Here is a 27053-nt window from a genome sequence, read left to right on the forward strand (position 1 = left end):
CTTCCCAATCGCTGGGAGGGAGTGCAGGGGAAGGGAGCTCTGAGCAGGTGCCAGCCCTTGAACCTGCCTGACAGCTGGTCCAGAGCAATCATTCCCCGCCGTGAGGTGTGTGCCTTGTTAAGGTTCCATGATTGGTACATGGCAGAGGGGGTCTCCAACCCAGCGCTGTTTCAGAGGAATTACAGATGCATGCGCACATGACATAGACACATGAATACGTATTTTCTCTCCATTGCCCAGGGTTGAGGATTAATGACCCTTTGACACTGTTCCTTTTCTAGACTATCCAAAACTCGGCTGGCATTTGCTTGACTCCAGTTTTTCCACATGCCCCAGTAAATAACATTGTCCCACACCCTCCTTCTCCCACCGCTCTCTTTACCGGCTCCACATCCTTGGTTGCATGGTAACACTTAGGGCCATGTTTGGGGGGCCCTGATTTATATGGGCCTTGCCTCATCATTTGGTTCAGAGTGGACAGTGCCTTCTACTTGGGTGTGCCTCCAGAATCTCACACACACACACACACACACACACACACACACACACACACACACATGCCAGGCTGGGCCTCTGGCTTGCCAGCCCTCCCTCAATGCACTGCCAGGACCTGGGAGGACCTGTGCCCTCCCATCGGCTCTGCAGAAAAGTCAGGGCCTCAGGGTGCAGTGGATAATGGTCACCCAGCCCCCTCCCCGCCCCCGTAGGGAACTACTGGCAGCATCCATAGTTGTCCACACAGGCTAGAGCCAGTCCCAGACCAAGGATGATTGCCAAGTGCACAGGCTGTGGGGTCACTATGGGACCACAGACCAAAAGCACAGACTGAATGACTCCTTGGGGGTGCTGGTTATTTAGGGGGTGGGGAGACAAAAACGAGGCGCTTGCCCTCACAGCTCCATACATTACAAAATTCCCTCACCCCTCCCCTTTCCTGCATTTCTCCTCTATTTGCTTTGGCTGTGACCACTTCTTCCAGCCAAAGACTCAGTACAGGTGGGAAGTTTAATTTATTTGAAGGAGGCCTGTATGCTATACAGGTACCAAGAACCATCAAATAAATTGAATTAATTAAACAAAAAATAAAATGCCCAGACTGGGGTAACTGATTCGTGCAAAATTTGCAATCTCTGATGGACCCTGAACGTTTGGATCAACCAAACGCAAAGCCAGGGCACTATGTATACGACTCTCAGACCCGAGTGACCTGGAGGCAGGAGGGTCAGGTGGAAAGTGCGGGCTCCAGCCTGGCTTAGAATCCTGGTTCTTACACCAGCTGTTACTCAACCTCTCTGAACTTCAGGTTCACCCTCCAGAAACAGAAGAAATAATCACTATTTATCTTGACAGGGTTGTTGTGAAGAGTAAATGAAATAATATATTTGAAAGTTCCTGTTGCATAAGAAGTACTCAGTAAGTGTTCATTTCTTGTTGAAAATTGTATTAGAAATAAAGTGAAAAGTGATTCCTGTCATCACATGTGAATACCCCTGGAAAGACAGTCCATCAAAGGTCCTTGGGCACCTCCAGCAGAATCAGGAGATGTTTAGACAGGAGAAAGGGAGGTAGAATGAGGACTAAGGGTTCAGGGACTGATTTGCCTTTTGGTTTCTCAGTTTGGGTGCAGATGGAGGAAGCATAGTGTTCTGACAGCATGAATATGTTTTAGTGACATTTTAAAAATTGTCCCCTAGGCCCTGACCAGGTAGATCAGTTGGCTAGAGGATCATTCCGATACGCCAAGGTTGTAACTTCCATCCCCAGTCAGGACACACACAAGGAGCAACCAATGAATGCATAAGTGGAACAACAAATCGATGCTTCTCTTCTCTTCTCTTCTCTTCTCTTCTCTTCTCTTCTCTTCTCTTCTCTTCTCTTCTCTTCTCTTCTTTCTCTCTCTTCTCTCTCTCTCTCTTTCTCTCTCCCCCCGCCCCATCCCTCTCATCTCTCTCCCGCGCTTCCTCTCAAAATCAATTTTTAAAATGTCCCCTTTTCTGATAAATGTACCCAACTCTAGTCTCCTCCTTTCTCCCTTCACCCCTTTCTTCTTCCCTCACCTATTTCTTCCCATAGTCATGGTATCTCAGTTAGTCCTTTTGAATCTCAATTTCATCATCTGAAAAGCTTATAATTGGAGTAATTTATAGGGTTGCGATAAGGATTAAGGGAGATAAACATATTCAATACATTAGTCCTATTTTCCTTAAGTCATCTCATCTTTTCCTCTTCCCTGTTGACTTCCAATTCTCCCTGCTTCTCCTTCCTCCCGTTCTCCACAGAGACTGGAGGCGAGGCTGGATCAGGCGCAGACGTGTGGAATGGGTGTGGGAAATGTGCGGTTCCTTGATTCATTCCTCCCTCTTCGGACACCACCCTTTGAAGATGACTGTGGTGATGATTGGCTCTTAACATCTTTTGGCTGATAATATCCCACCACTGGCCTCTCTGAGTGACTAGCTCTTGAATTACTTACTCTAAGGAACTCCTCACTGGGTGTGTGATCACACTTTGGAATCCTAGAGCAAATAAACTCAATACTGTAAGTTGATTCTACTTGAGGCCATGCCTAAACTCAACAACATTAAAAATGTACCAGCCTGAGCTGAGGGCTCCTTGGGCAGGTCATAGAGTGGACTCACAGTGTTCACCTAGCTCTTGGTTCGAGCTTAGAGATGTGGCTTCTCCTGAGGACTGCCTGGGAGTCGGGGCCCCGCATAGTCTAGCATTCTGCGGGAAAGCCCCTCCTGGGCCAGAGCTAGGCTGGCTGCCTTTACACAGAAGTGATCCCTCCCGCTGCAATGCTGCCTCCCTTAACACTTCCATCTGGATTGATTGCTTGATCCATTTGCTTATATGGCAACTATTTACTGTGATGCCTGCTGGGGGGCACAGGGCTTTGGTAATAAAGGTCCAGACCCCTTCCCCCATTCAGGACAACTCTGAAGGGTTACCCCAGCTTCAAAGCTCTCATGGGCCTGCTGAGCTCTTTGTTCTGACTGTATCACAGCCCACCCTCGGCTTTGCCTAGTGCTGTGTCTCTCACTTCCCCCACAGGTGCTGCCCCTGAGCCCTACTTATTAACTTCCTTCGTGTCAATCTCATCCCAGAGTCTGCTTCCTGAGCCTGACCTACAGCATGGAGCAGCATGGAACGTAGACTGAGACATACCTGTGGTAAAATCCTGGCTCTAGCATGTAGTGGTTGAGTGAATTTGAGCAAGTTATTTAACCTAAGTTTCACTTTTCATCTGGGGAAAAAACATTGTGAAGATGAAATGGGTCTATATAAAATATAGTGTATAACTACCTGGACCACTGAAACAGCTCAGCAAATGATAGTCATGCAGCAATAGAAACCAAAACACTGCTTCCTGGGATCATTGTGCACATTAAATCAGATAATGCATGCAAATTGATTGACATAGTCCTAGGTAAATATTACTACATTTGCAGAAAAGGATGAGCTAATTATATGGGGAGATAAAACCTGGGTACAAATAACCCCAATACTACACAGGCATCACATGCCAGGCTCTTGTCACATGTCAGGCTCTCTATATGATCATAAAATCTCTGAGTAGAAAAGAATCTTGGAATTCTCCTAGTTCAACCTTTTACCCAGTGAGGACATTCCTTCTTGAATGTTTGTTTAATCCAACAATTATTTATTAACCCTGCTCTGTGCCAGGAAGTGTAGTGAATGGAAATGCTGACAGAGATTATTACGATGCAGTCCAGTGCCGGGGCAAACGCAGGGATGGTTTCTGCACAGCGTAATATCTTCAGAGGAGAGGGACACAATTTCCCTGCATCGAATGGGGTGAGTTATTTCACTATCGGCCAACTCTGGTATTTTCTGTGTACAGACTTGTATTTTGAGTGGCAATCTTTGGGTTCTTTTCCTTCTTGTTCTATATCCTGCAGTCAGCTATCTACACATCCACTTACCCATCTCTGCTCAAGCTGACCCTGGTCCAGGAAGGTGGGCTTCACCTGGCACTTGAACCCCAGCCTGCAGGCTCTTTGAGGGCAGCAGCTGAGTCTTATTCATCACCGGGGCCCCAGCTCCTAGAGCAACCAAAAGAAGAAAACAACAACCCAAATATGCACCCCATTATGTGTGGGTTCAAAAAAAACAAATGACAAAGATGCCTTTAATTCAAGTTTGTTACAAACAATGGCAGCAGAGAAAATGACCAGCATAAGCTTCCTCAAGCTTCACAAGCAACCCTGCGTTTTTAATAGGCTGGGTTTTTAATAAGTGGGTGAAACCAGTTTTTGAAAACCCCAGAAGAGTTCACTTTGAGTTCACTACAGCCAAGTAGTTCAGGAGCCAATTTATGAGCCATCCCTGGTTCCTACACATAGCCATTTTATGGCTTCTGAAGATTATCTTTAGAGATGTTTTGTATGCCATGAGCTTCACACAAAGCTGGGGGGGGGGGGAGACTTTTTATTTTAAATGGTAAACGTAAGTTCTGTGTCACATTTGAGAAAGCACTTGACTTCTACTCTGGAGAAACAGAAGGACAGGATGACCCACCAGAGAGAGCACCGCCCTCCGGAATGGGGCCCTTTTCTCCCAGCCTCACTCTCCTGCTAAGGAGCAAGGGCCATTCCCCACAGGTACTGGGGGCAGGAGCAATTTGCATGAAGAGACCCAAGTTTGCTTCATGGCCTTATGTTTGCCTTTAACCATAAGTCAGATCCTTCCACCTCGTTCTCTTCCTCCTTATTTGAAAATGTTATCACTTATTCATCTGTATTGTTTCTCTGCATGACTGCAAGTGTAGTTTCTATAAAGCACAGTTAAGGTATCTTTTATTTAGCAATTTCTCGTATTTGTGTTGCTACAAGATATTCATACAATGGGAAAGGGGAGAGACTCTGTTTAATCAGCTGTAAGGAGAGGGCTATACAAATTCACGCAGACTTTCCTCTGGAGAAAAATACAGGAAGTCAGAAGACAAAGAAAAATTGATGGGGAAAGGCAGAGCTTTACATTTGACAGAGGGAGGAGTGGTTCCGGGAACTTCAAAGACAATGGGGACCTCTTCTTGGGGGAGCTGGGGAGCACTTGTCTACTCCTGGGACAGAGGGATAAACTCTTTGACTAAGATACTCACTCAAGAGAAAGAATATTTGTTTGATGAATGGTAGGAATCAAATAGTTTTCAGGGATAAGGTCAGCTTGCATTTTTTCAGTAATTTAAATAAATCAGCCCATCCAGTGTGGCTCAGTGGTTGAGCATCGACCTGTGAACCAAGAGGTCAGGGCACATGCCCAGATTGCTGGCTAAATCACCAGTAGGGAGCCTGCAGGAGGTAGACGATCTATGTTTCTCTCATTGATGTTTCTATCTCTCTATTCCTCTCTCTTCCTCTTACTCTAAAAAATAAGTAAGTAAGTAAGTAAGTAAGTAAGTAAGTAAGTAAATAAATAGCATACTTTAAAAAAATCAAAATAGATCCTGGAGTTTCTTTACTGACTGGCTGCATTTTTTGTTATATTCAAAACACTTCCTCCCCCAGTGGGGATGGATGGATATAGTTTCATTATTGAACAGTTGATTTCTTTTTTTGCTCTTTTCACTGACTTGGTTAAAATCAACCACCTAACATGGATTTTTACTCATCCTTCTTTAAAAAAAAGAAGGAAAAAAAGCAATATCATGCTCTTACATAATGTTAGCATTTGGAGAAATGCCTAAACCATGTCTAACTTCTCACAATGAGTAATTCTGAGACTCGTTCCTTATGTAGATGTGCTGGAGACAGATGTGTGTGAGTGATCACATCACCTTCCCTATCTTCTTTGTCCAGCCCAACAGCTTGGAGGTGAAGCCCTGGGTAGAGCAGTGCCAACACTTCTCTGGGCAGGAACATGGCTCAAGGGGCTGTGGCATGTGAGCATTTGCAACAGCATCACACCTTCCTCCCAACAGCCTGCCCGGGGAGTCAGGAAGCAGGCAGGATGGCTCACAACATTGCTGCATAACAGAGGTGATTTAGGAAGCACTTTCTCTGTGCCCAGCAATGGGCTAAACACTTTTTATCCATCTCCTCATTCTTCACAGCACAACAGTAACTGGTAATAAATGAATAATTCTCCAGGGTCACATTGTTCTGGGACTGTGTAAGCAAACAAACTAAGAGGCAAGGATACCTGATGAGCTGATGGATCAGAGTCAACTTGACCGTGAGCTCCTTGAGATTAGGTTTTTCAGCTAACTCAATTTTATCTCTGCAGGCCGATGCACTAGAAAACTAAAAAGACAGTTTTTGGACCGTGGCTAAATGGGCCTCAAGGTTGAAGGGAGCAAGAGAGATTGGGTTACTTATAGAGCAAGGAAAATTGCAAGGCACAAAATCACCCTTAAATGGTTGTGGTCATCAGATTGCTGCTGACAGCACTACAACATCAGGTATGGGAACAGAGGAGCTGATATCTAAGGGAGCTCGGATATTCAGACGCATTTGAGGTCCCCCCAGTGTGGTAAGGCCTCCACATAGTGGCTCATCTGGCCTGAGCCCGTCTACGTGCAATGTTCCCCCAGGCAGCCTAGGAGAGCAGCCCGAGAGCCTTCAGTTGCTCTTCCGAAGCCTTTGGGCCCCTCACTGAGTGTCTCTGCAAAAGCTTACTGCTGGGCTCTTCCTGTCCTCAGCCTCCAACACAGGTCCGTCCATCATGTCCCAAGCTGGTACAGCTCGGGTACCGCTGTAAGCCCCGACTGGCAGTCTCAGGAAGAACACCAGGCCTTCCCAGTGTGCAAACACGTCTTATTTTGCTCTCAAGGGGGGATAATTGTAGATAAAAGGAATGGCCAGTGCTGCAAGCTTCAAGTGAAGCTGTTTTTTCTCATGACTATAGATGGACTTGACAAACTTCAAAGGAAGCAGCCAGTTTAGCTCCAAGCTCCTCGCTGACTTGAATCCTCTTCCCTGGGAGTCATACCAACAGCCGGACATCAGGTACTGTGAGTTTGGGGCTGGTGTCTGCGATGCCCAGTGACCATCTGCACACTGTTGTGCACATTGATCACACTCTTTTGCTGATCTGGATGAAGTTGCTCTCAAACAGGGAATGCACTTGAACATGGCAAACTCGCCCTTGTACAATTGCCGCTGAGCTTTCCCATGGAACCACGGAACGTGTGCAGCACGTGGCTGCCCTTGGTGCTGCCCTGTGATAGCACCCTGTTGTTGCCCACCTCTTTCTTTTTTTTATTTAATTTTTAAAAAAATATGTTTTTATTGATTTCAGAGAGAGGGACAAACACATCAATGATTAGAGAGAATCTTTGATTAGCTGCCTCCTGCACACCCCCACTAGGGATTAAGCCTGCAACCTAGGCATATGCCCTGACCAGAATTGAACTGGTGACCTCCTGGTTCATGGGTCAACACTCAACCACTGAGTCACATGAGCCAGGCCCATCTCTGTCTTTCATTAAGACCACTGCACGCCCTCTCCTGAGCCGAAGCTCACCCCCACCTTTCCACCCTCCCTTCCCAACTGCCTTTAAGCTTTTGCTGTCCATTGTGACCTGCAGGGGTCACACACAGCACCATGTCCACATTCCCACCACCACTCCCACAGGAAGCAACAAGGTTCTCCTGCAAACAGCCACCCCACAAGAACACAGAGAGTATAAGGCCTATGTTTTTAAGAGAAGTCAAAAAGCAAAATATCTGTGGTTCAGATATAGCCCACTGATAAATGTGAAAGGGCTTTATTAATCATATGGCACCTTATAAACAGCATCATCATATCTAGTAAGTCAAGCTGTGACCCTGTAAGGGACCATCGGAGCAGTCTACCTTGAACCCCCTCCACTGCCTTTCTTATGACACCACCATCACATGGGGCTGGGACCCAGACTGTGTCAGTCATCCTATCATAGCTTCCTGGCCTCAGCGATTGATCTGAGATGGGTTGTACTCAACTGAAAAAGAAAACTTCCTGGGGATTGTCCTAGCCAGAGCTAACAGAGAAGCTTCCCTCCCTCTCTGGATATGAGGCCGTAAGGGTAAGTCCCCAGAGCTGCCAGTGGCCATGCTCCTTGCTGTATGAAGAACAACCATCAACGCTAGGGGAGAATGACAACAACACAGAGAATGTGACAGGATCCTGTCATCATGGGAGTCCCTGAGATCAATAAGCCCTTGCCAACCTTTTGTTACAGGATCCAGCAAATTTGGGACGAGGCTAGCTTGAAATGGTTTTCTATGTGTGCAACCAAAGGAATCCTGACAAATGCATGTTGCCATCTTGAAATACCATGGCAGCTGATGAGTTTTCATCAATTTCCAACACCTCCTCATGATATTTCATTCAAGGAGGTTACATAGCTAAGAAATGAGTCTTGAGAGAAGAGAAACTTGGCCGTGGTGTTTCAGGGGAAGTTAGCCACGGATGTGCAGAATTCTCTGTGTTGATTTGACACCACAGTCTGAGATATTTTCTCAGATGTGAAAGCATGGATGTGGGCTCCAATGAGCTTCCAGAAGTTATGCGATCTAAAAAAAAAAGGATTTACTCGAGGACACCTGAGAGGTTAAGGGCAACACCATAATGATGTTTAATTAATTTACACTGAAAAATAGAAATGATGTATAGATTGAAACACTATTAGTATCTTAATACATTATGTTCTTAAGCTACATGGGAAACCAAACATAATAGAAAGTTACTTCGTTAAAATTTGCTGTGATAAAGCATTGTCAAGCAGGTTTGAAATCTATTATGTTCAGTGTACTCTCGCCATGGAGACAAACCGACATAGGAAGGTAGCTCGTATAGAAGAATGGGATTGGAAAAAGAGTTGTTAGGTAAGCTGAGGTTTAATGGCATTGAGCTAAAAATAATCTGATACAATCATTTTACAGGGCAGGTGATGTAGCCTTTAGAATTGGAAATATTCATAGTTCAAGTTGCCAAGCCTTCCTCTCTCCTGGGTGGGACTCGTATGGGCATGGTCAGTGTCTGTCTCACTGATTTTTCTTCCTCTGCCATACTATGGCTGATCACCCACCTCCTTTTCTGCTGGGAACATGTTTTCTATATAAATCTTACTGCTCTCAATGGGATTAGGAGGTTGTGTGATTAGGAGCGCAAGTTGTGTGCAGTGATGTCACACTGGCAGCTTAAAACCAGCCGTGGTGGGAGTATTTATACTAGAGAAATTGGCAAACACTACAAATCTGGGTTTATTTCCTCTCCCCCCCCCCCCAAAAAAAAAAAAAAAAAAAAGCTGGTTGTTCAGTAACTAGCACACCGCTGGTTATGAGGGCAACAGGCCCGACAGCCTTGTTACTTCTTGCAGGTGTGGATTTATGCTTTGATCCATTACGGGCTGATCTATGGACACGGAGAGAGCAATGTTTGGTGTTATTTCTTAAAGGGCACCTCGCTTTCTCTCCAGCCCTCACATTAAAGGGCTCGCCTGGCCAAGGCTCTGGCCCTATGGGAAACTGGTCTAGTGCAGATACCCCTGGCCCTCGGCACAGTGCTTCCCACCATGCCTCTCACCTGTCAAAGGCACTCTGTGTTCCAGCTCCCGAGAAGGATTTGGTAAGATCATTCATTCTAAGTTAATATTGACACAAAGTGTAACTCGCCTCAGACTATTTGCATTTTCATAGGAAACAGAGACACTTTAAGGGAAGAGAGCCAAAGGGTAAAAGTTCTAGCAACACTGCAGACTTCTGGGGGAGTTATTGCGAGCAAGGAGCATTCGGATATTTCCTCAATGTTCTCAGGTTACCTAAGGGTAACCCAGCTAATTAATTTTGCAAGTCTGGGAAGGAGTGCTGATAATAATGATAATGATGATGATGATGATGGTTCACTGTCCTTCCTGATAGTATCCCAGAGGATGTTTCTGACTTTTGATAACCTTGCTACTCAATGATATAAAAGCACTTGTCCAAAAGCAAAGTTGTATTACCTGTAATTTGGCAAGATGCTGAAAATGGTCCCGTTTTGCCAATATGCCAATGATGACATCCAGAAAAGGTGCAGTAACTCAAAGGAAGTAAACTCGGGTCTTCCGTGTCCCAGGTGCACCCTCCCCTTTGACCAGCCTGCTCATTCCTCACCTCTGGAATGTCCACAGCCCCAGAAGTCCACTTCTAGATGCAGTGAACGGGATACACCTGGATTTGTCCAATCAATAAATATCTTGAGGAAACACACACTCGAGAGAACATCATCTCAGGAGCTGCTGCCTGGTGTTCATGGAGAAGGATGGCTCGGTGGCAGGCATGGCTGGCCTTCAGTTTGCAGGCTGCCAGGAGAGGTCTGGGGAGCTTCTGCCAGTGCTGAGACCCCCTGTGACTTTTCACTTTCTGGCACCTCCTTCGTGTCCAGCTCTTATTCTTTTATGATTCACCTGGGGTCTTCTTTTCAATGCCTAATATTTTAGGAAGTCAGCTGATTCATACAGGAGGAAAACAAATGGGCATGAGGTGTGTGCAGAACAGTCTACTGAAGATGGGATTTACTGAGTTTTAAGAAAATAGGACTTGGGTGTGCTCTCCCTCTGGGGAGAACGTGCACATTTCCTTCCCTCTCTTCTTCCCCACAGACGTGCATCTCCTAAACGCTAAGGGTCCCCACGAGACTTGCATCCAGGGGAGCAATGGGCAGCAGCAGCGCATCCCGGGCTAACCCCCTGAACCTGTCTCCAAAGCACCCTTTCCTCTGACTTCCCAATGAGCTAAAGCAGCCCCACTTTGGCTCATTTCTTTCCTATAACGTTTTAAAAAATATTTTTATTTATTTCAGAGAGGAAGGGAGAGGGAGAGATAGAAACATCAATGATGAGAGAAAATCACTGAATGGCTGCCTCCCACACGCCCCACACTGGGAATCGAGACCACATCCCGCGCATGTGCCCTTGACTGGAATCGAACCTGGGACCCTTCAGTCTGCAGGCCGACGCTCTATCCCCTGAGCCAAACCAGCTAGGGCTTCCCTATGACATTTTTAAAGAGACAAAGCAGACCAGCCTAGGCTCCCCTGTTGCTTCTTCTATACTAAGCCCTTCCTTGTTTCACTGTCCCCAGCTTTAAATGTTTTGTTTGCTTGTTTGCTTGCTTGTTTGTTTTTTTTTTACTGATTTTAAAGAGAAAGGAAGGGAGAGGGAGAAATTGAAACATGGATGAGAGAGAAACATCAATAGGCTGCCTCCTGCATGCCCCTCTCCAGGAACTGAGCCCGCAAGCCTGGCATGTGCCCTGACTGGGAATCGAACTGGCAACCTCTTAGTGCATGGGTCAACGCTCAACCATTGAGCCATATCAGCCGGGCCAGCACGACTCTTTTAATGTTTGAACCAGAGTGATCCATTAAGTGGGTCAAGTCAGGACACATAGAATAGGTAGACCTCTTATTATTTCTTAATCATCAAAATCATCTTTCAGTTCATCTGATTAGTATGGGTTCTTCATTGTAAAAGTTATCCCTTATTTTTAAAAAAAACTATTATGCAGCCTTCAGAGATAGCAGGCAGTTTTATATTATACTCACGTCTGCAAAGGCAAAATGTGTTGTCAGCATCTGCTTTGGATGTAGGTATTCCAGATCGGATGAGCTCATCCACAGATGGCACCGAGGACAGCAGGCAGGGCCTCTTGGAGACTGAACCTTGTGAGCATGTGGTAGGTGGCTCATCAGTCTAGTTCAGGGCCTCGGGGTCAACTATGGGTTCCAGCAATTCTACCTTATCAATACCCAGGATCAATTCGTCTTTGGGCACTAATTTGTAATGCCTTAATTCATTAAAGGATGGAGAATAAAGAAAAATGACTGTTTACAGTAGGGCCCATAATTCTCTTTCAGCAACTAAAATGCATATACTCTGTCTAGTTCACTCTTTCCAAGTAATCAGATTGTTGGGGAGCTGAATCTGTTGTAAGGCTGTGAACTCAGCAAGGAAGAAGCCTGGAGGGAAAAAGCCTCTCTATTTGAGAGACCGGAAATGCTCATGCCTTCCTTCCTGAACGGTGCTGAAAAGGTTGAGGTCCTGTTCCCAGAGCCTCATTCTTCTAGAATCTAGGTCCAAACCCTCACCTGTTTCTTCAGTATGTTGACACCACTGATGAGGCGCTAGATTCCTTCATTTTCATTCATGACCTCAACTCCCAGACTGTACCTTAACCCTGACCCTTCCAGCTCTAATCTAGAAACATCCTGAGGTCCAAGGATGGCCAATTTTATCCAAGGTGTGTGGATATTAGTACCAACAACAGCTACAGCAACAATAATTAACGTTCACTGAGCACTTACCATGTGACCAGCATGGCACTAAATGCTTTATCTTCATTAACTCATTGAATTCATATAACAACCTTCTGAAGTATGTGTCCATCATTAGTCCCATTTTACAGATGAAGAAGTCAAGGCTTTGGGTGGTAACTTTCCCGTTAGTAAGGTGCCGACCCTGCCACACAGTTAGTAACAGGGAAAGCCAGGATTCGAGCCTAAGTGCTTCTGACTTAAGCATTAAGCGATGCTGCCTCCAGGAGAAACCTTAACCCACCTCCTGAGAGCATCTCACTGTGGACTCAACACAAAAAACAATGACAAGTAGCCATGAGCACTCTGTTGAAATTTAAGCTTAAAAATACAGTTGACTCTTGAACAATGTGGGGGTTAAGGGCACTGACGCCCCACCCCCCAAGCAGTTGAAAATCTATATGTAACTTTTGACTCCCCCAAAACTTAAGTTGTCCCTTGGTATCCATAGGAGATTGGCTCCAGAATTCCCTGCGAATACTAAAATCTGGGGAGGTTCAAGTCCGCTGTATAAAACGGTATAGACAATGCATACCTTCAGCCCTCCACATCCTCGGATTCCTGACTGTGGACCATACACAGGACAGGTATTGATTGAAATAAGTGGACCCCCACAGTTCAAACCTGTGTTGTTCAAGGATCAACTGTAATTGGGTTGGACGTAATTGTTAGAAATCAAGCCATTATCTGGGGGGAAAATATCCACAAAAAGAGATCATGTGAAATCTGAGAACCCATTTGTGACCGTCAAGGAACCCACACTGTATTGCTCATCATGTAACTCTAAAACCTGCCTATTGTGTGGTGAGCTTGGGGGAAATACCGAACAGGACAGAGTCACACATAAGACCCTGCCCTCACTGGGAAGGCAGCCAAGAACTACTGCCACCTCCACCGAGAGCGGGGCCCTACCAAAGGCCACAGAGAAGACAGTGCCCCCTGCAGAGACTGTCCGTTATATCTGACACTGTGGGAGTTTCCTAATGAATAAACAAATAATTGAGTGTTTCTATCATGTCCCTTGTGATTCAGATCAGTGAAGCACTGCTTATTTATGAAGGCCGGATCACAAACACTTCATATCCCAAATAGCTTTCAGAAAAAACAACACTGAAAAGCAGTTCTAAGCTTATTTCACTGATCTAACCTTCTGTTTCCCCATGTAGAATTCAAAAAAGGGGCGGGGAGGGGGGGTTCACAAAGCCAAATGTAAGTGGAAACTGCTTGAGTGGATCAAGAAATGAAAGAAAAAGAAAAGTCGCAGATAATCCCCAAACCTCATTTCAACCATTAGAATTCTCCCCCTTCAGACATTTCACAAAATGGCTAATGCGTTGTCAACAATTACTTTATTGAGCATTGCAAGGTACACAGCATTGTACATAGCTTGAAGATGTCAAATTGACCTTTGTCACACCCTCGCTAAAGGCGTCACGGATTTCCATGGTTCTGTGGTGTTTCCTCCCGCGCTCCAGGGAGTGGCTGCTAGTACCTTTGCTGTAGCACTTACCATGCAGGTGTACCAGGTGTGACAAAGCAGGTCTCCCTACTCGATTTTTTAACTCCTCAAAGATGTGATCCATGTAGTGTTTATCTCTGCAACCTTGATGTTCAAATACATATTGGGTAGATGAATGATTGAATGACCAGTGCTTCACTCTAATTCCTCCTCCAAACTCCCTAGTCTGCATCTAGGTGGAAGTGTTAATGCCGAGTGAGAAGCCAACATTCAAAAGGCACAATGGAAAAGGAGTGTCCACAAGTGTGGCTAGTCCACACGCTAGAAAATCAGCTCCCTCATAATGAACAGGTGGCTGACTTCCCCAAGGGCCTGAGAACATAACAGAGCCACGGAAAAATCTCCAAGCCAGAGATGGGGTGTATCAACCCCAAACTCCCACCTCAAAACCCAAAGTAGCTGGTTGGATGCAGACCAGCAGTCCAGCCACGTGCTGGGTCCCTGTGCCCGTGAGCCAGAGGCACAGTCATCGCTAGTGATCCGGTGCAGAGTCTCAGCCACCCAAACTTAAGAATATTTTTGCTTTGTTATCCCTTCACAAATTAAAAAAAAAAAAAGCCATGCAAGAATCAATAAATAAGACATTAAACAAGCCATGAAACAGAAGACACTTCCAAATGGCTCTCAAGAAGCAGTTTGGATGCCCTGCTCCTTGCATGGTGCCAAGGGGCTCCAGCTGCCATGGATGCCCCCTGTGGGCCTTTCAGTTTGCAAATATGTACCATGAAGGAACACGGAGCCTGTGGGAGGCAGTAAGCATGATGCTGCGCATGGATGGCCAATAGCGTCACCACATAGGCATGTCCAACTGATTAGTCTGTTGGATGGATGATGGAGAAAACTCTGCCATAGTCCAGGGAGGCAGCTGAATAGTACCACACACACCACATATCTGACGTCCCAGCAGTGATGGGACGTGTGCAAAAGATCGTGGTTCCTGATATGCCATCAGGTACCGGGAAACTGAAGGCGAGCCTGTTACCTCCCTGTGCCTCAGGCTCCTCGTCAAATGAAGGTTTGGCCAGACTATCTCCCTGGTCACGTCTAAGATTCTCTTTCTTTCATCCGGCAGGATTCTTGACCCATTAGTATCCTCACCCTTCCCTGGACCTTCACACTGCTGAGAGGAAGAGCAGCACGGTCACGGGTGCTAATGCTCACACGCGGAAGTGTTGGTGAAGTACTGCTTAAGATTCTTACGTTGAGTTCATAGCTCCCTCTCATGGACCCGTCTGGGGTCATACTCCCCAACCTTGGCATCACAAACTGATCAGGATGCCAGCTCGCTGGCTGCTCTTCTACTTTGGGTCCCATTCAATGATTTTTCTGCAAAATGTAACTCACTACACTCATGTTTCTCATCCACTAACCTGATACAAAGTTGACCAATCATCCTTTTCTCCTTGTTGTCTTTCTGGACCCCAGGTTTTTGCATCCAACTTTCAGGTGAATGGTGGCCTGTGCCCCCAAGACCAGTATTTTACACTTGAGTTGGGTTTTTTTTGTTTGTTTGTTTGTTTGTTTGTTTGTTTGACCTCACAGCAACTCTTTAGAACACTTAGAAAAATCCGGACCATTCATTCTCAGCTGTGGAAGGCAGAGCAAAGTTTGGGAGATTCTGCTTCCTCTTCTTACCATTTTCAGTGCGATATTTAAAATGACAAGTGTTTGATCAAACCACTGGGGATTAGCTCTCAAATCAATTTGCATTAATGAAGAGTGATGTTTTCTAGCCTCAAATACACTATAAAAATAATTGTCTACGAGATAATTCTTAATCAAGTTTATACATATGTAAACTTTCCAGACGGCTAGAATAGTTTTTGTTCGGTGGCTCTTTTCTATACATTTATACCAAAACAATCATTTAAGGATAGAAGTCAATGTGTTTTACTGTATTGGGTACTTGCTTGATGTATAAGAAAGACTGATCTAGTATGTTGCAGAATTTGAATTTTCATATTAGCTTAACATGTAGGTCTTTGAGCTCCATCTTGTCAGCCAGATATTGAATATATTTCAAATTAGTCCAAGCTTGGCTAGGAATGTCCTGGGAACTACAGCACTTACTCAGAGCTGGGCTCTGACCCATGTGCCCTCTTCTTCATACCCAAGAAGACTGTCCTACAGTGTTCAAGGGGCAAATCACCTTTGCCCTTGCATTCAAAATTTGTTATGCCGCTTTTGGCATAAAATGTTTATCATTACATAAAAAAAAAATTCAGCAAAATTCAACTCTGGAGAAAAAAATAAAAAACATCTGAAAGGTCCTTAGAAGCCACAGAAAGCTAAGGGATATAGCAGACTCTATACCCTAAGGAAGCTATTTCACCAGGGAAGCATGTCCGCATCTCACCAAGGTCGGCTGAGTTGAGGAGAAAGAGAAGCGAAAGACACATTGGCCAAGAATATTTATACCAGTTTTGCCTTGAGTCTCAGAGAGTAACAAGAGGAACAAGATTTCTTTCTCATCGTCTCAGAAACCCTTTGGTTTAAAGTTGTCCTCTTTTTCATTTTCCCCTCTTGTAGAACTTTAATGAACACCAGAATGTCTCAGCTGGCCATCTGTATCAGAGTAAATAACTAAAGGTTATGGTTTAGAAGTTTGCTCATTTCATATCAGATGACCTACACATAGTCCTACCCTGACCATTTCTCTAGGGTCAAGTCTAAATTGCACCATCTTCCTTTGCAAAAACATACATTCATCCCCATGAAAGGCCAAAATTAATGATAGTTGATAGTGAACAAAGACCCATTGTACAAAGTATTCCAGCCTTTTCTATTAAAAAAAAAATCAAATTTACTGTGACTGGCCACTATTAGTTTTTTGAATTCTATAACTCCCCAGAATTTTCAAAAGTAACCTTGTAGCCAATTCGCTTGAAGACGCTAAAGACAACCTGAAATAGGCCACCCATGGTACCAAAAGCAGTGTCAAAGAGCAGAGAGATGGCGCCACCGAGGCCCACTGCAATGTCCTTGCACACAATGGGAATGGCGCCCATGGTGTACACGGGGAAAGTGGCCACATCCACAAGGACTCGGACAGGGATGCCCAGAATGCGGCAAACAACCTTCAGCAGACAACAAAGGATCCGGAGAATGGCCCTGATGATTTTGACTATGACTTTGAGTACCTTCCAGGGAATGCTTGCCAACTCTTCCCCAATGGCCAAGAAGTAGGAGACAGTGGCCGAACCCAGGTGGTAAAGGCAACTTTCTATGCCATTAATCACCTGCTTGGTGGCATACCACAGGACATACACCGTGTTCTTCAGGATGCCTACCACAAGGTAGCAAATTAATTGGGAAAGCTTGATGAACGGGGCGGCGATGAAGCCTACGAGATTCCCCAGAAAGCTCCTCCTTTCCTCGGGTGCCTCTGGAGGCTGCAGAGCAGACCTCTTGCTCCTTGTGCTGGGGAGGGCACCAGTGGTTTCTTTAGATTGCACCATCCGCTCTTCATCCTGGACTTGGTTAACCATTTCCAGGATTTTTTTCATTTTCTCCGTGTCCTGTTCTGTTTCACCACAGTTGTTCTGGAACAGCTGAGGGTTAGACGGAAGCAGTTTCTCCAGCTCTTTCACCATCACATCTTCTATGACATCACCGTCCGTGGTGTGCTTGACAAAGCCCATGGCCCAGCCTCCTCCGGGGACAGCACAGCAGGCTGCCAGCCAAACAAACTTAGGGACGGTCACCTTGTCTTTGACTTTGACGTCTGAGGGCACGGCGCCTGTGATGATGTATAGGTCGTTCCCACCTCCACACTGTGGGGTCAGGGCCCGGTCCATGAGGCTGTTCAGATTCATGTACCACCGTTCCTGGAAGGCCTGGGTCATCGGAACTGCATTTGTGAGAGCGAATGTGGCCATGTGCAAGTCATTGCTGAGGGAGAACGGGTACAGCTGTCCTCTCTGATAATCAGAATCCAGGTAATCTGTAGTCAAGGCTTGCTTGCTTCCCAGCCTGTCCACAGTGGTGATGGCGTCAGCCTCATTAATCACTTCCTCAAGGTTGCTGTTGGGATCATCGATCTGAAAGAGGAGAGGGAGTGTTCAGATGCATCAGTGGCCTTGAATCATTCTGCCAAGACCCTAACACAGGGGTGGGGAACCTTTTTTCTGCAAAGGACCATTTGGATATTTATAACATCATTCTTGGGCCAGACAAAATTTTCAACTTAAATATTAGCCTGCCATATTTGGTCAAACATTTCATTAACTCACCCCTAATGTCTTGGCAGGGCCACACCAAATTATTTCACGGGCCTTAGACAGCCCAAGGATGGGATGTTCCCCACCCCTGCGAGTCTAACAGAAGCCCCTATTACACTTCCTACATTTGGGTCTGAAAGGGCTTGGCTTCTGGTGCATGTACCCTTCATTCATTCTAACATCCCCCAATCCTGATCATCTTTCAAACACGGTTTCCTATATTACTCTCTGTGTATCCTCCACTCCTGCTATGCAGTAATACCCTATCTCACACACACACACACACACACACACACACACACATACATACACACACACACACACACACCATCATGACATGCCTTTTTAATCTGCTGTGGTTTGATGAGTTTCATAGCTCTTTTCTGGAATATTTTTCCATGAGATTCAACTTGATTGTGAAAATGAAAGCAAGGGGAAAGTAGATCTTAATCGGCCCATAAATATCAGAACTGCGATTCAGATAATCAGCCACCAATGTTGTCTGCAATGTAATGAACACATCCTTAATGAATGTTTATATAGTTTGGGGTATATGAAAAAAAATCAACTTTAATCACAGCATCTAAATCAAATGAGGGAAAATATATAGCTTATCATGTTATTAGATATTTAGGCTAAACTAAAATTACAATTTGACCAACTGCTCTTTGAATTTAATCTCCCCATGACATTTACTATTATTAACAATTACTTTTCAGTCTAGGTCAATCTAGGTATGTACCAATAATCCTACTTTTGCCCCGCACTGTGTGTGTGTGTGTGTGTGTGTGTGGGTGGGTGATCTTGGTTTTGTTTTTCTTTTTAAATTCAGCGGTATAATGTATACTTTCACTTTACCAATCTGCAAGGGCAAAAGGAAAGAGCTCAGGACTGACCCATGACTCCGTTTTTACCTCTCAAACTGGATTGTCAATTCCTTGATATCAGGGACCCTGTATATTCCCCACAGGACCCAACCAAGGACTGACACACATTAGAATCTCAAGATACTAATTCTTCTCTATGCCCTGAGATAGTCATCATGGCAGACAGGCGTAATAGGAAGTTGAACCAACCCATATTTTCAAAAGACAAAAAAAGTTAAGTAAACAATGTTACATCAGAGAAATATCTCAGAGCCATTCAAAAGCATCTGTAATTATGATGAATTTGTAATGATGGGGAAATAAATGCTATAATATTTTTAAAAAAGATAGAATATAAAATTTAATAAATACAAATTTTTAAGTTTAAAAATAGGCGAGAAATACTGGAAGGAAACACAAGAAAATGTCCACAATGGTTGTTTGATTCCTGGGGATGCTAGTGATTTTTTTCCTCTACTTTCTTGTTTTTCTCCCTATGCCTCTCCTACTGACATCACTCCACAAATTATGTATAGTATGTGTTACTTTCAAAAGGAAGCAAACAAGAAATGAATTAAAATAAGTAAATTCTTGCCCAGATGGTGTGGCTCAGTGGTTGAACGTCGACCTATGAACCAGGAAGTCACAGTTCTATTTCCGGTCAGAGCACATGCCTGGGGTTTCAGGCTTGATCCTGGGTGGAGGCATGCAGAAGGCAGTCGAAGATTCTCTCTCATCATTGATATTTCTCTCTGTCTCTCCCTCTCCCTTCCTCCCCAAAATCAATAAAAATATATGTATTTTTAAAATCAGTAAATTCTTAATAACTGATTTCCTAGAGTTAGTGCTACTAAACCCATCACTACCCCAGGGGAATCAAGGCCATGTGAATTGTGTTGTACCTCTTGTCGGGAGGAAAACCAATAATGCATTTCTTCAATTCTGCAAAGGCAAATGTGGGCACATTCGTGGGAGTATGTGTAGGGTTAGCAAGGGCAATGGATGAGCAAACTGATGTGAAAGCAGCAATATTTACTGATGTCTAATGGATTACTCCACAGCCTCAGCCTTCAAGGCTGTTCCAGTCTTCCGCCAGCCCTAGAATCAGCAATGTTCCCCACTCCTACCAGATCCCAGATCCCCAGCGGACAGAGATAAATAGCTCATTCATTTGTAAAGCTTCTGCTGCTACTCTCCTAGGGCTGAAAGATATACCACATGGACATATCAGCCTCATTCCTACATCATGAGATCAAGATATGGCAGAGCCAAGATTGTGGAGTCTTGGGTGTAAGGTCAGGGATTTCCAGATGCATGTGTTGCCATGGTTACAAGGCATTCTGTCTGCATTTAGCCTACAACTTCTTGATCCTCTCAAGGGAAAGTCTGGAGCTGGTTTTTTAATTGCTCCTGTGACAGAGCATAGGCAGCATGCAGGTGTGTTGTCAGCCCAGGGGCCAACCAGGGATGAAACAGTGCCTACGGGGTGGAAGGCAGGCCTGGAACAGGAGCAGAGAAGACAGACTCTTGGAGGAGAAAGGAGAGGGAACAAGAGAGAGAGAGAGACAAAAGAGGAGGGATAAAAGATAGGGGGAAGATAAGAAAGGAGGGAGGGAGGGAAGGAGGGAGGGAGGGAGGGAGGGAACACAATATCCTCTTTTAGGCAGAAGCCAGGATTGTGGATTTTGACTTACTCCCAAGCTTTAGAACATGGCCTTACAGCTTTAGAACAAGGTCAAAGGAGATTTAGCTGGTTGCTTCTGCATTCTCTCAGGCCACTTGGGTTCATGGGGCTTCAAATTTCTGCTATGGTTGTGCACCTGGCAACCAGGTTAAGCCTTTTCTACTCAGACTTCATAGGTACAAAGGAAATGGGCCAGGATGGCACCAAGGTTGCTGAGAAGGCCAGGACCTAATTAATGCTACAATGGGCTTTGTGCACCTCCCTGCCTGGAGGTGCACAAAGCCCATTAGTTACTCCTTTGCCTGGGTCCCCTTAGGCAAAGATACCCACGCAGAAGAGAGCACATCTTCCCTCCCCCTTTCCTTGCTTTTGCAGAACCCCATATCTATGGTCACTATATTCTTATGATCTCCAAATTCGGTTCTATGGCTTAATGACAAGATACAATATAATGTTTGAAATCAAGATAGAAGGCCTGTATACTATACCTACATGGTGATGGGATGTGAGAGTCAGGGACTAATATGGTTTAAACTACTAAGTAATTGTTTTCAACATAGCACTATATGGAAGGCATTTTTAAAAATATATTTTTACTAGAGGCCCGGTGCACAAAATTCGTGCACTCGTGGGGGGGGGGGATCCCTCAGCTGGGATTGCGAGAGGGCACAGGCCAGGCCAAGGGACCCCACTGGTGCATGATCGGGGCTGGGGAGGGACGTGGGAGGTTGGCCAGCCAGGGAGGGACCATGGGAGGGCTCCAGGGTGTGTCTGGCCGGTCCCAATTGGCCAGACCTTAGCAGCAAGCTAATCTACCAGTTAGAGCGTCTGCCCCCTGGTGGTCAGTGCACAACATAGCAACTGGTTGACCAGTCAACTATCTGCCCCCTGGTGGTCAGTGCACGTCATAGCAAGCGGTTGAACGGCAGTAGCATATCATTAGCATATCACACTTTGATTGGTTGAGTGGCCGACCAGACACTTAGCATATTAGGCTTTTATTATATAGGATTGATTTTAGAGAGGAAAGGAGAGGGAGAGAAAGAGATAGAAACATCAATGATGAGAGAGAATCATTGATTGGCTGCCTCCTGCACACTGCCTTCTGAGGATTGAGCCCAAAATCCCAGCATGTGTCATGAGCGGGAATTGAACTGTGACCTCCTAGTTCATAGGTTGATGCTCAAACAGTGAGCCACACGGGCCTGACTGGAAGGTATTTTTACCTTATTTTATGGATGGGGAAACTAAAACACAGAAAGATGATGTAACTTTTCAAAGTCACCCAATAATTAGCAGGAACAGGATTTGAACTGAGATCAGTCTTTTTATACCTAAAGCTTATATCCTTTATTACTAAGCCATACTTTTCCCATCTTCATGGACACTGTTATAACAGTTTTCTCTGTCACCAAGTAGGAAAAAATGCTGCACTGTTTGCAATCTACTTTTCTCTCTGTGCCATGGAATAACTGAAGCTCCTCAAGGTTGCAGGGAAAGTAGCTGATATCTGAGCCCCCGGTGCTACAGTCCCAGACTGAAGAGAGAATGGCAAGGGGAAGGTAAGAGGGCACATGTCCAGGCTGGCTTTCATGCCACCTTGTTGCCTTTGCCCACAGTCTAGTGTGGCAGCACAGGCAGAGGGCAGCTGGCCAGAGCAGTTTCCAGACTCCTATTACCCTTAGAAACTGGTCAGCGGTCTGGCCCAGTGTTCCTATCAGCTCCTCACTTGGCTACTCCTTTTTTTCCCCCCTCTACACCAGTAGGGGTAGTAGAGAACAGCAAACGCAGCAAACCTTGGAGAAAAACTGTAAAATCAGTCCCCTCAACCATAACCTCCTCTGCTCCCACTGCACAGAAAGGAGTTCAACAATTAGGAAAGGAACTCTGTATAGCAAGCATGTCAAACCTGCGGCCCACAGGCCGCATACGGCCCACAACGAATATTTTTGCGACCCAGCCAAAATAATGGTATGTAAGAAACATTTTTTTTAAATTAATTTTATTACAGAGTGGAAGAGAGAGGGATAGATTGTTAGAAACATCGATGATAGAGAAACATCGATCAGCTGCCTCTTGCACACCCCCTACTGGGGATGTGCCCGCAACCAAGGTACATGCCCTTGACCAGAATCGAACCTGGGAACCTTGAGTCCGCAGGCCGACGCTCTATCCACTGAGCCAAACCGGTTTCGGCTGTAAGAAACATTTTAATAAAAAATTTGTAACTTAATTTTTACAATATCCTGTTATACATCATTATTAATAACGAACTACAACGTTCACTAATGACTGATTACTATAACCGTGTTGCATTCATTTCCCTTATGCGCCTTACACTCAGGCGCACCATTTCTCTCCACTAATACTAGTAGCGAATATTTTAGCAGCCGATTGCCACGTCATTAGTCTTGTACTGACTTGTTTGGTGTGCGCAACAGGAAATAGTTCGTTTTCAGAGAACAAGAAAAATAGGTTTGTGTTACGCTTATTAATTTGTGCAGTTATTCAGTGTCTGGTAAGTTAACATTCAAGAAAAAATATTAATTTTTATTAAAATGTTTTATTATTTTATGTTAACGATAACTCATTTATTTCAGCCCTTTGTATTCAGCATGTCTCTATTGAAATAAACCTACGTTTCTATGAAAATTGAAGCTTTTGTTTTTTGCGGCCCACCTAAGCTTAAACCTTGTTTATTTGGCCCGTGTAGCCTTTGAGTTTGACATGCTTGGGCTACAGGCACTGTCACCTGGATAAACTGTATGGCTTAACTGAATCTGGACTATGTTCCTTAACACTTTCTGTTTCCAATGAGCAAAGACTTGTTCGTGCTGCCTCCTATACGGATGGTTCACCGGAAGGATAAAAATTACATAGAAACCAAGAGAAGTTGAACCAACAGGCTCCCAAAGATCCAGAATTGTGGCATAGCTTGGCAATGCTGGAACCAGAAATGAGTTCCAGATAGATCTGGGAATTTTGGCAGCAAGAGTCTGTAGCTGAGCCGAAACCGGTTTGGCTCAGTGGATAGAGCGTCGGTCTGCGGGCTGAAAGGTCCCAGGTTCGATTCCGGTCAAGGGCATGTACATTGGTTGCGGGCACATCCCCGGTGGGGGATGTGCAGGAGGCAGCTGGTCGATGTGTCTCTCTCATCGATGTTTCTAGCTCTCTATCCCTCTCCCTTTCTCTCTGTGAAAAACCAATAAAATATATTAAAAAAAAAAAAAAGAGTCTGTAGCTGAAACTAATTCGCCATTTTAATGATTGCCATCATTCAGCCACATTTGACCGGTCGGACTTCTTCTATCTCTCCCTCCTGGCTTCTTCATCTACTTCTTTCTGCATAGTTTTTTTCTACACCGTGGCCCCTGCTAACTTATGGTCTCTGTTCAACCATCCCTTCAGTTTGCACGTGGATAATCATGGCTTCCCTGGCCACTGACTATATCATTTACCTTCAATCTTAGCTCAATGTTTCATATCAGGCCATGTCAAGACAAGCCTATAGAATAGCCATCCTTGAGTTAAATGCTCACCCCTGCCCAATCAGCTGTGGCTGGGTGCTGGAGAAGAACTCCATGGAAATGTCAGGCATTCTAGGTTTGGCTTGTCTAGCCATAACTTTAGTTTAACACACTAATGTAGATAAATGAGTGTGAATAATACTAAGCAAAATTAAAACAAGAAATAAATAGATAAATGTCCCAAGGTTTACCTAATCCAGTATTAATCTCTGACAAAAATAACAAAGGGTGTCTTATAAGATGACATATTGACCTTCCATAAACGCTTTATTCTCTCCTTTGAGGATCTAATTAGATACACATCAAACCTTTGCGTCTTACATCCTTTCTCATATTTTATATCTCATTAACTCTCCATATTTTATTCTAGGTGAGTTCCTCTGATATATCTTCCAATTCACTAGATCTCTCTTTAGATATATCTAGTCTACTTGTTTGTTGAGGTGTTTTTCTTTTTGCATCTTAATAACTGTTTTTCTTTCCTAACATTTCTATTTAGTTCTATTTCAAATTTTTCTTGATTATTTTCTCTTGTAAAATTATTTCTTATCTGTCAATAATTTGGACATACGTATCTTAAATTCACAGTTCGATTCCTGGTCAGGACACATGCCCAGGTTGCGAGCTCCATCCCCAGTGTGGGGCATGCAGGAGGCAGCCGATCAGTGATTCTCTCTCATCATTGATGTTTCTATCTCTTTCTCCCTCTCTCTTCCTCTCTGAAATCAATTTTTAAAAATTAAGATAAAAAAGCATATTCTCGGGTGAAGATCTTTTAAAAATTAGATATTACATTACGAAGTCACTTCACCATATCATTTGTAAACATATTAACTCCCAGGGCCTAATAATAGTCTGTTAACTGACCTCCACTGAGAGAAATGCCCCTTACTGACTCCTACTTCTTGTCTTAAAACCAGTTTTTAACCTATGACGAGACTTGCTTCAGATCCCAAGATGACTAATGTTTTATTACCATTTGTTAAAGAATCATCTGAAAATCTAAAAAAAAAAAAAAAAAAAAAATCACTATGCCAGCTTCCCATCACCACCATGCTTATTTACTCCACCACCAAGTGCGTCTGGGTAGGCTCTCACTGTCTGAAGGAATGACAAAGTGTGTGTGTAACAAAATACCTAATGCATGTATGGGAAATTGTATGAAAGGTGGTACAAGTATGTGATTTTTAAAATCTAAAGTATTATTTGCTACAGTGTCATGTAAAGGGCAGATGTATTTTCCATGCTCTCTGCAGACATAGTTTAATGATCTGGTTATTGCAATTACAGTAAATTACTGACAACACCACTTCCTAAAGACAAAAATGCACCTATGATGTAAGAGGTAATTTCAGACGACAGTTTCTGGGCTACACTTGCCCTTCTGTGTGCACCACCAGTCTTATTCGTTGGTTTCCCAGCAGAGTCTCTGAGGTAGGGGCAGGTACAAAGATCTCACTGTGTAATCCTCCTCCCTGCTGACCTAGTCCCCCTGGGCTGGCAGGGTAATTTGATACTGTTCCTGTGTTTCATGGAAACTTTTTCTTCCTAATCACAACATGTTAAGTAGGTTTTAGAAGAATGAGCTCCTCCCTGCCGTCCCCCAACCAGCATCCTGCCCCATAAATAATCTTATAATAAATTCCTTTCAAATTTAGTACCAAGAAAAAATAGTTTCTCTCAACGACTTGGTCTGTTTCCTTCCATCTGACATTAAAAGCTATTTAAACCCATGGGATTTCTTTTTTGCTTTGGGTTTAAATAAAAGGAAACTTTCAAATTTCCTGCTAGTATGCATGTAAAAAAAAAAAAAAAAACAGACTGGTAGAAAATTGAAAAAGAGTACTGGAGGGGAAATATTCACCCATCAACAATATTTATTACTTTATTATAATTTATAATATTTATAAGCATAAATTTTTGTGACTAGTGCTATGGGAGGAAGCATCAGGATTAGTAATAATAATCCTATCTAATAAAAGAGTAATATGCAAATTGACCATCACTACAACACACAAGATGGCTGCCCCCATGTGGTCAAAGATGGCTGCCCCCATGTGGACATAAGATGGCCACCACAAGATGGCCAGCAGGGGAGGGCTGTTGGGAGGGACCAGGCCTGCAAGGGAGGGCAGTTGGGGGTGATCAAGCCTGCAGGGGAGGGCAGTTAGGGTGACCAGGCTGGCAGAGAAGGGAAGTTGGGGGTGACCAGGCCTTCAGGGAAGGGCAGTTGGGGGGGACCCAGGCCTGCAGGGGAGAGCAGTTGCGGGGGGACCAGGCCTGCGGGGGAGGGCAGTTAGTGGTGACCAGGCCTGCAAGGGAGGGCAGTTAGGGGCAAACAGGCTGGCAGGGGAACAGTTAGGCATCAATCAGGCTGGCAGGGGAGTGGTTAGGGGTGATCAGGGTGGCAGGCAGAAGCGGTTAGGGGCAATCAGGAAGGCAGGCAGGAGAGCAGTTGGGAGCCAGCAGTCCTGGATTGTGAGAGGGATGTCCGACTGCCCGATTTGGCCCGATCGTACCGGGATCGGGCCTAAACAGGCAGTCGGACATCCCTTGATGGGTCCCAGATTGGAGAGGGTGCAGGCTGGGCTGAGGGACACACACCCCCATGCACAAATTTCATGCACCAGGCCTCTAGTCCTATATAATGAAGAGCTAATATGCTAATTAGACCGAAGAGCAGAATGACCATCTGGATGACCTTCTGGATGACTGTCTGGATGAAGCTGGGGCTGCAAGGGCCGAGGCAAGCCAGGGCTGTGAGGGCCGAGCCCCTTGCATGAATTTTGTGCACTGGGCCTCTAGTAAATAATATTAATAACAATAACATTTATTGAGCACTTTATGCCAGGCATTCTGAGAACTTTATTTTTGTTGTTGTTGTTGTTAGTCCTCACCAGAGCATATTTTTCCCAAATTTTTAGAGAGTTGAAAGGT

At 44.7% G+C, this 27053-nt stretch overlaps 1 protein-coding gene across 2 annotated transcripts in view; it reads right to left on the minus strand.

Annotated features, from left to right (window-relative positions):
• Positions 1 to 16062: 16062 nt before the first annotated feature.
• ENDOD1 (endonuclease domain containing 1) overlaps positions 16063 to 27053 on the minus strand; it is a 35226-nt gene continuing 24235 nt past the window's right edge. Inside the window, exons 2-3 of one of the 2 annotated variants that reach the window (XM_054725769.1) lie at positions 18381 to 18541; positions 16063 to 17859 (exon numbers count right to left, since the gene is read on the minus strand). In XM_054725769.1, the coding sequence (XP_054581744.1) occupies positions 16657 to 17859; positions 18381 to 18413 (1236 nt within the window). In that variant the 5' untranslated portion in view covers positions 18414 to 18541 and the 3' untranslated portion in view covers positions 16063 to 16656. The remainder of the gene's footprint in view (positions 17860 to 18380; positions 18542 to 27053) is intronic. The other variant, XM_008149184.3, reaches the window with a different exon arrangement.

The sequence above is a fragment of the Eptesicus fuscus genome, chromosome 13 (assembly GCF_027574615.1).
Source record: "Eptesicus fuscus isolate TK198812 chromosome 13, DD_ASM_mEF_20220401, whole genome shotgun sequence".
NCBI lineage: Eukaryota > Metazoa > Chordata > Mammalia > Chiroptera > Vespertilionidae > Eptesicus > Eptesicus fuscus.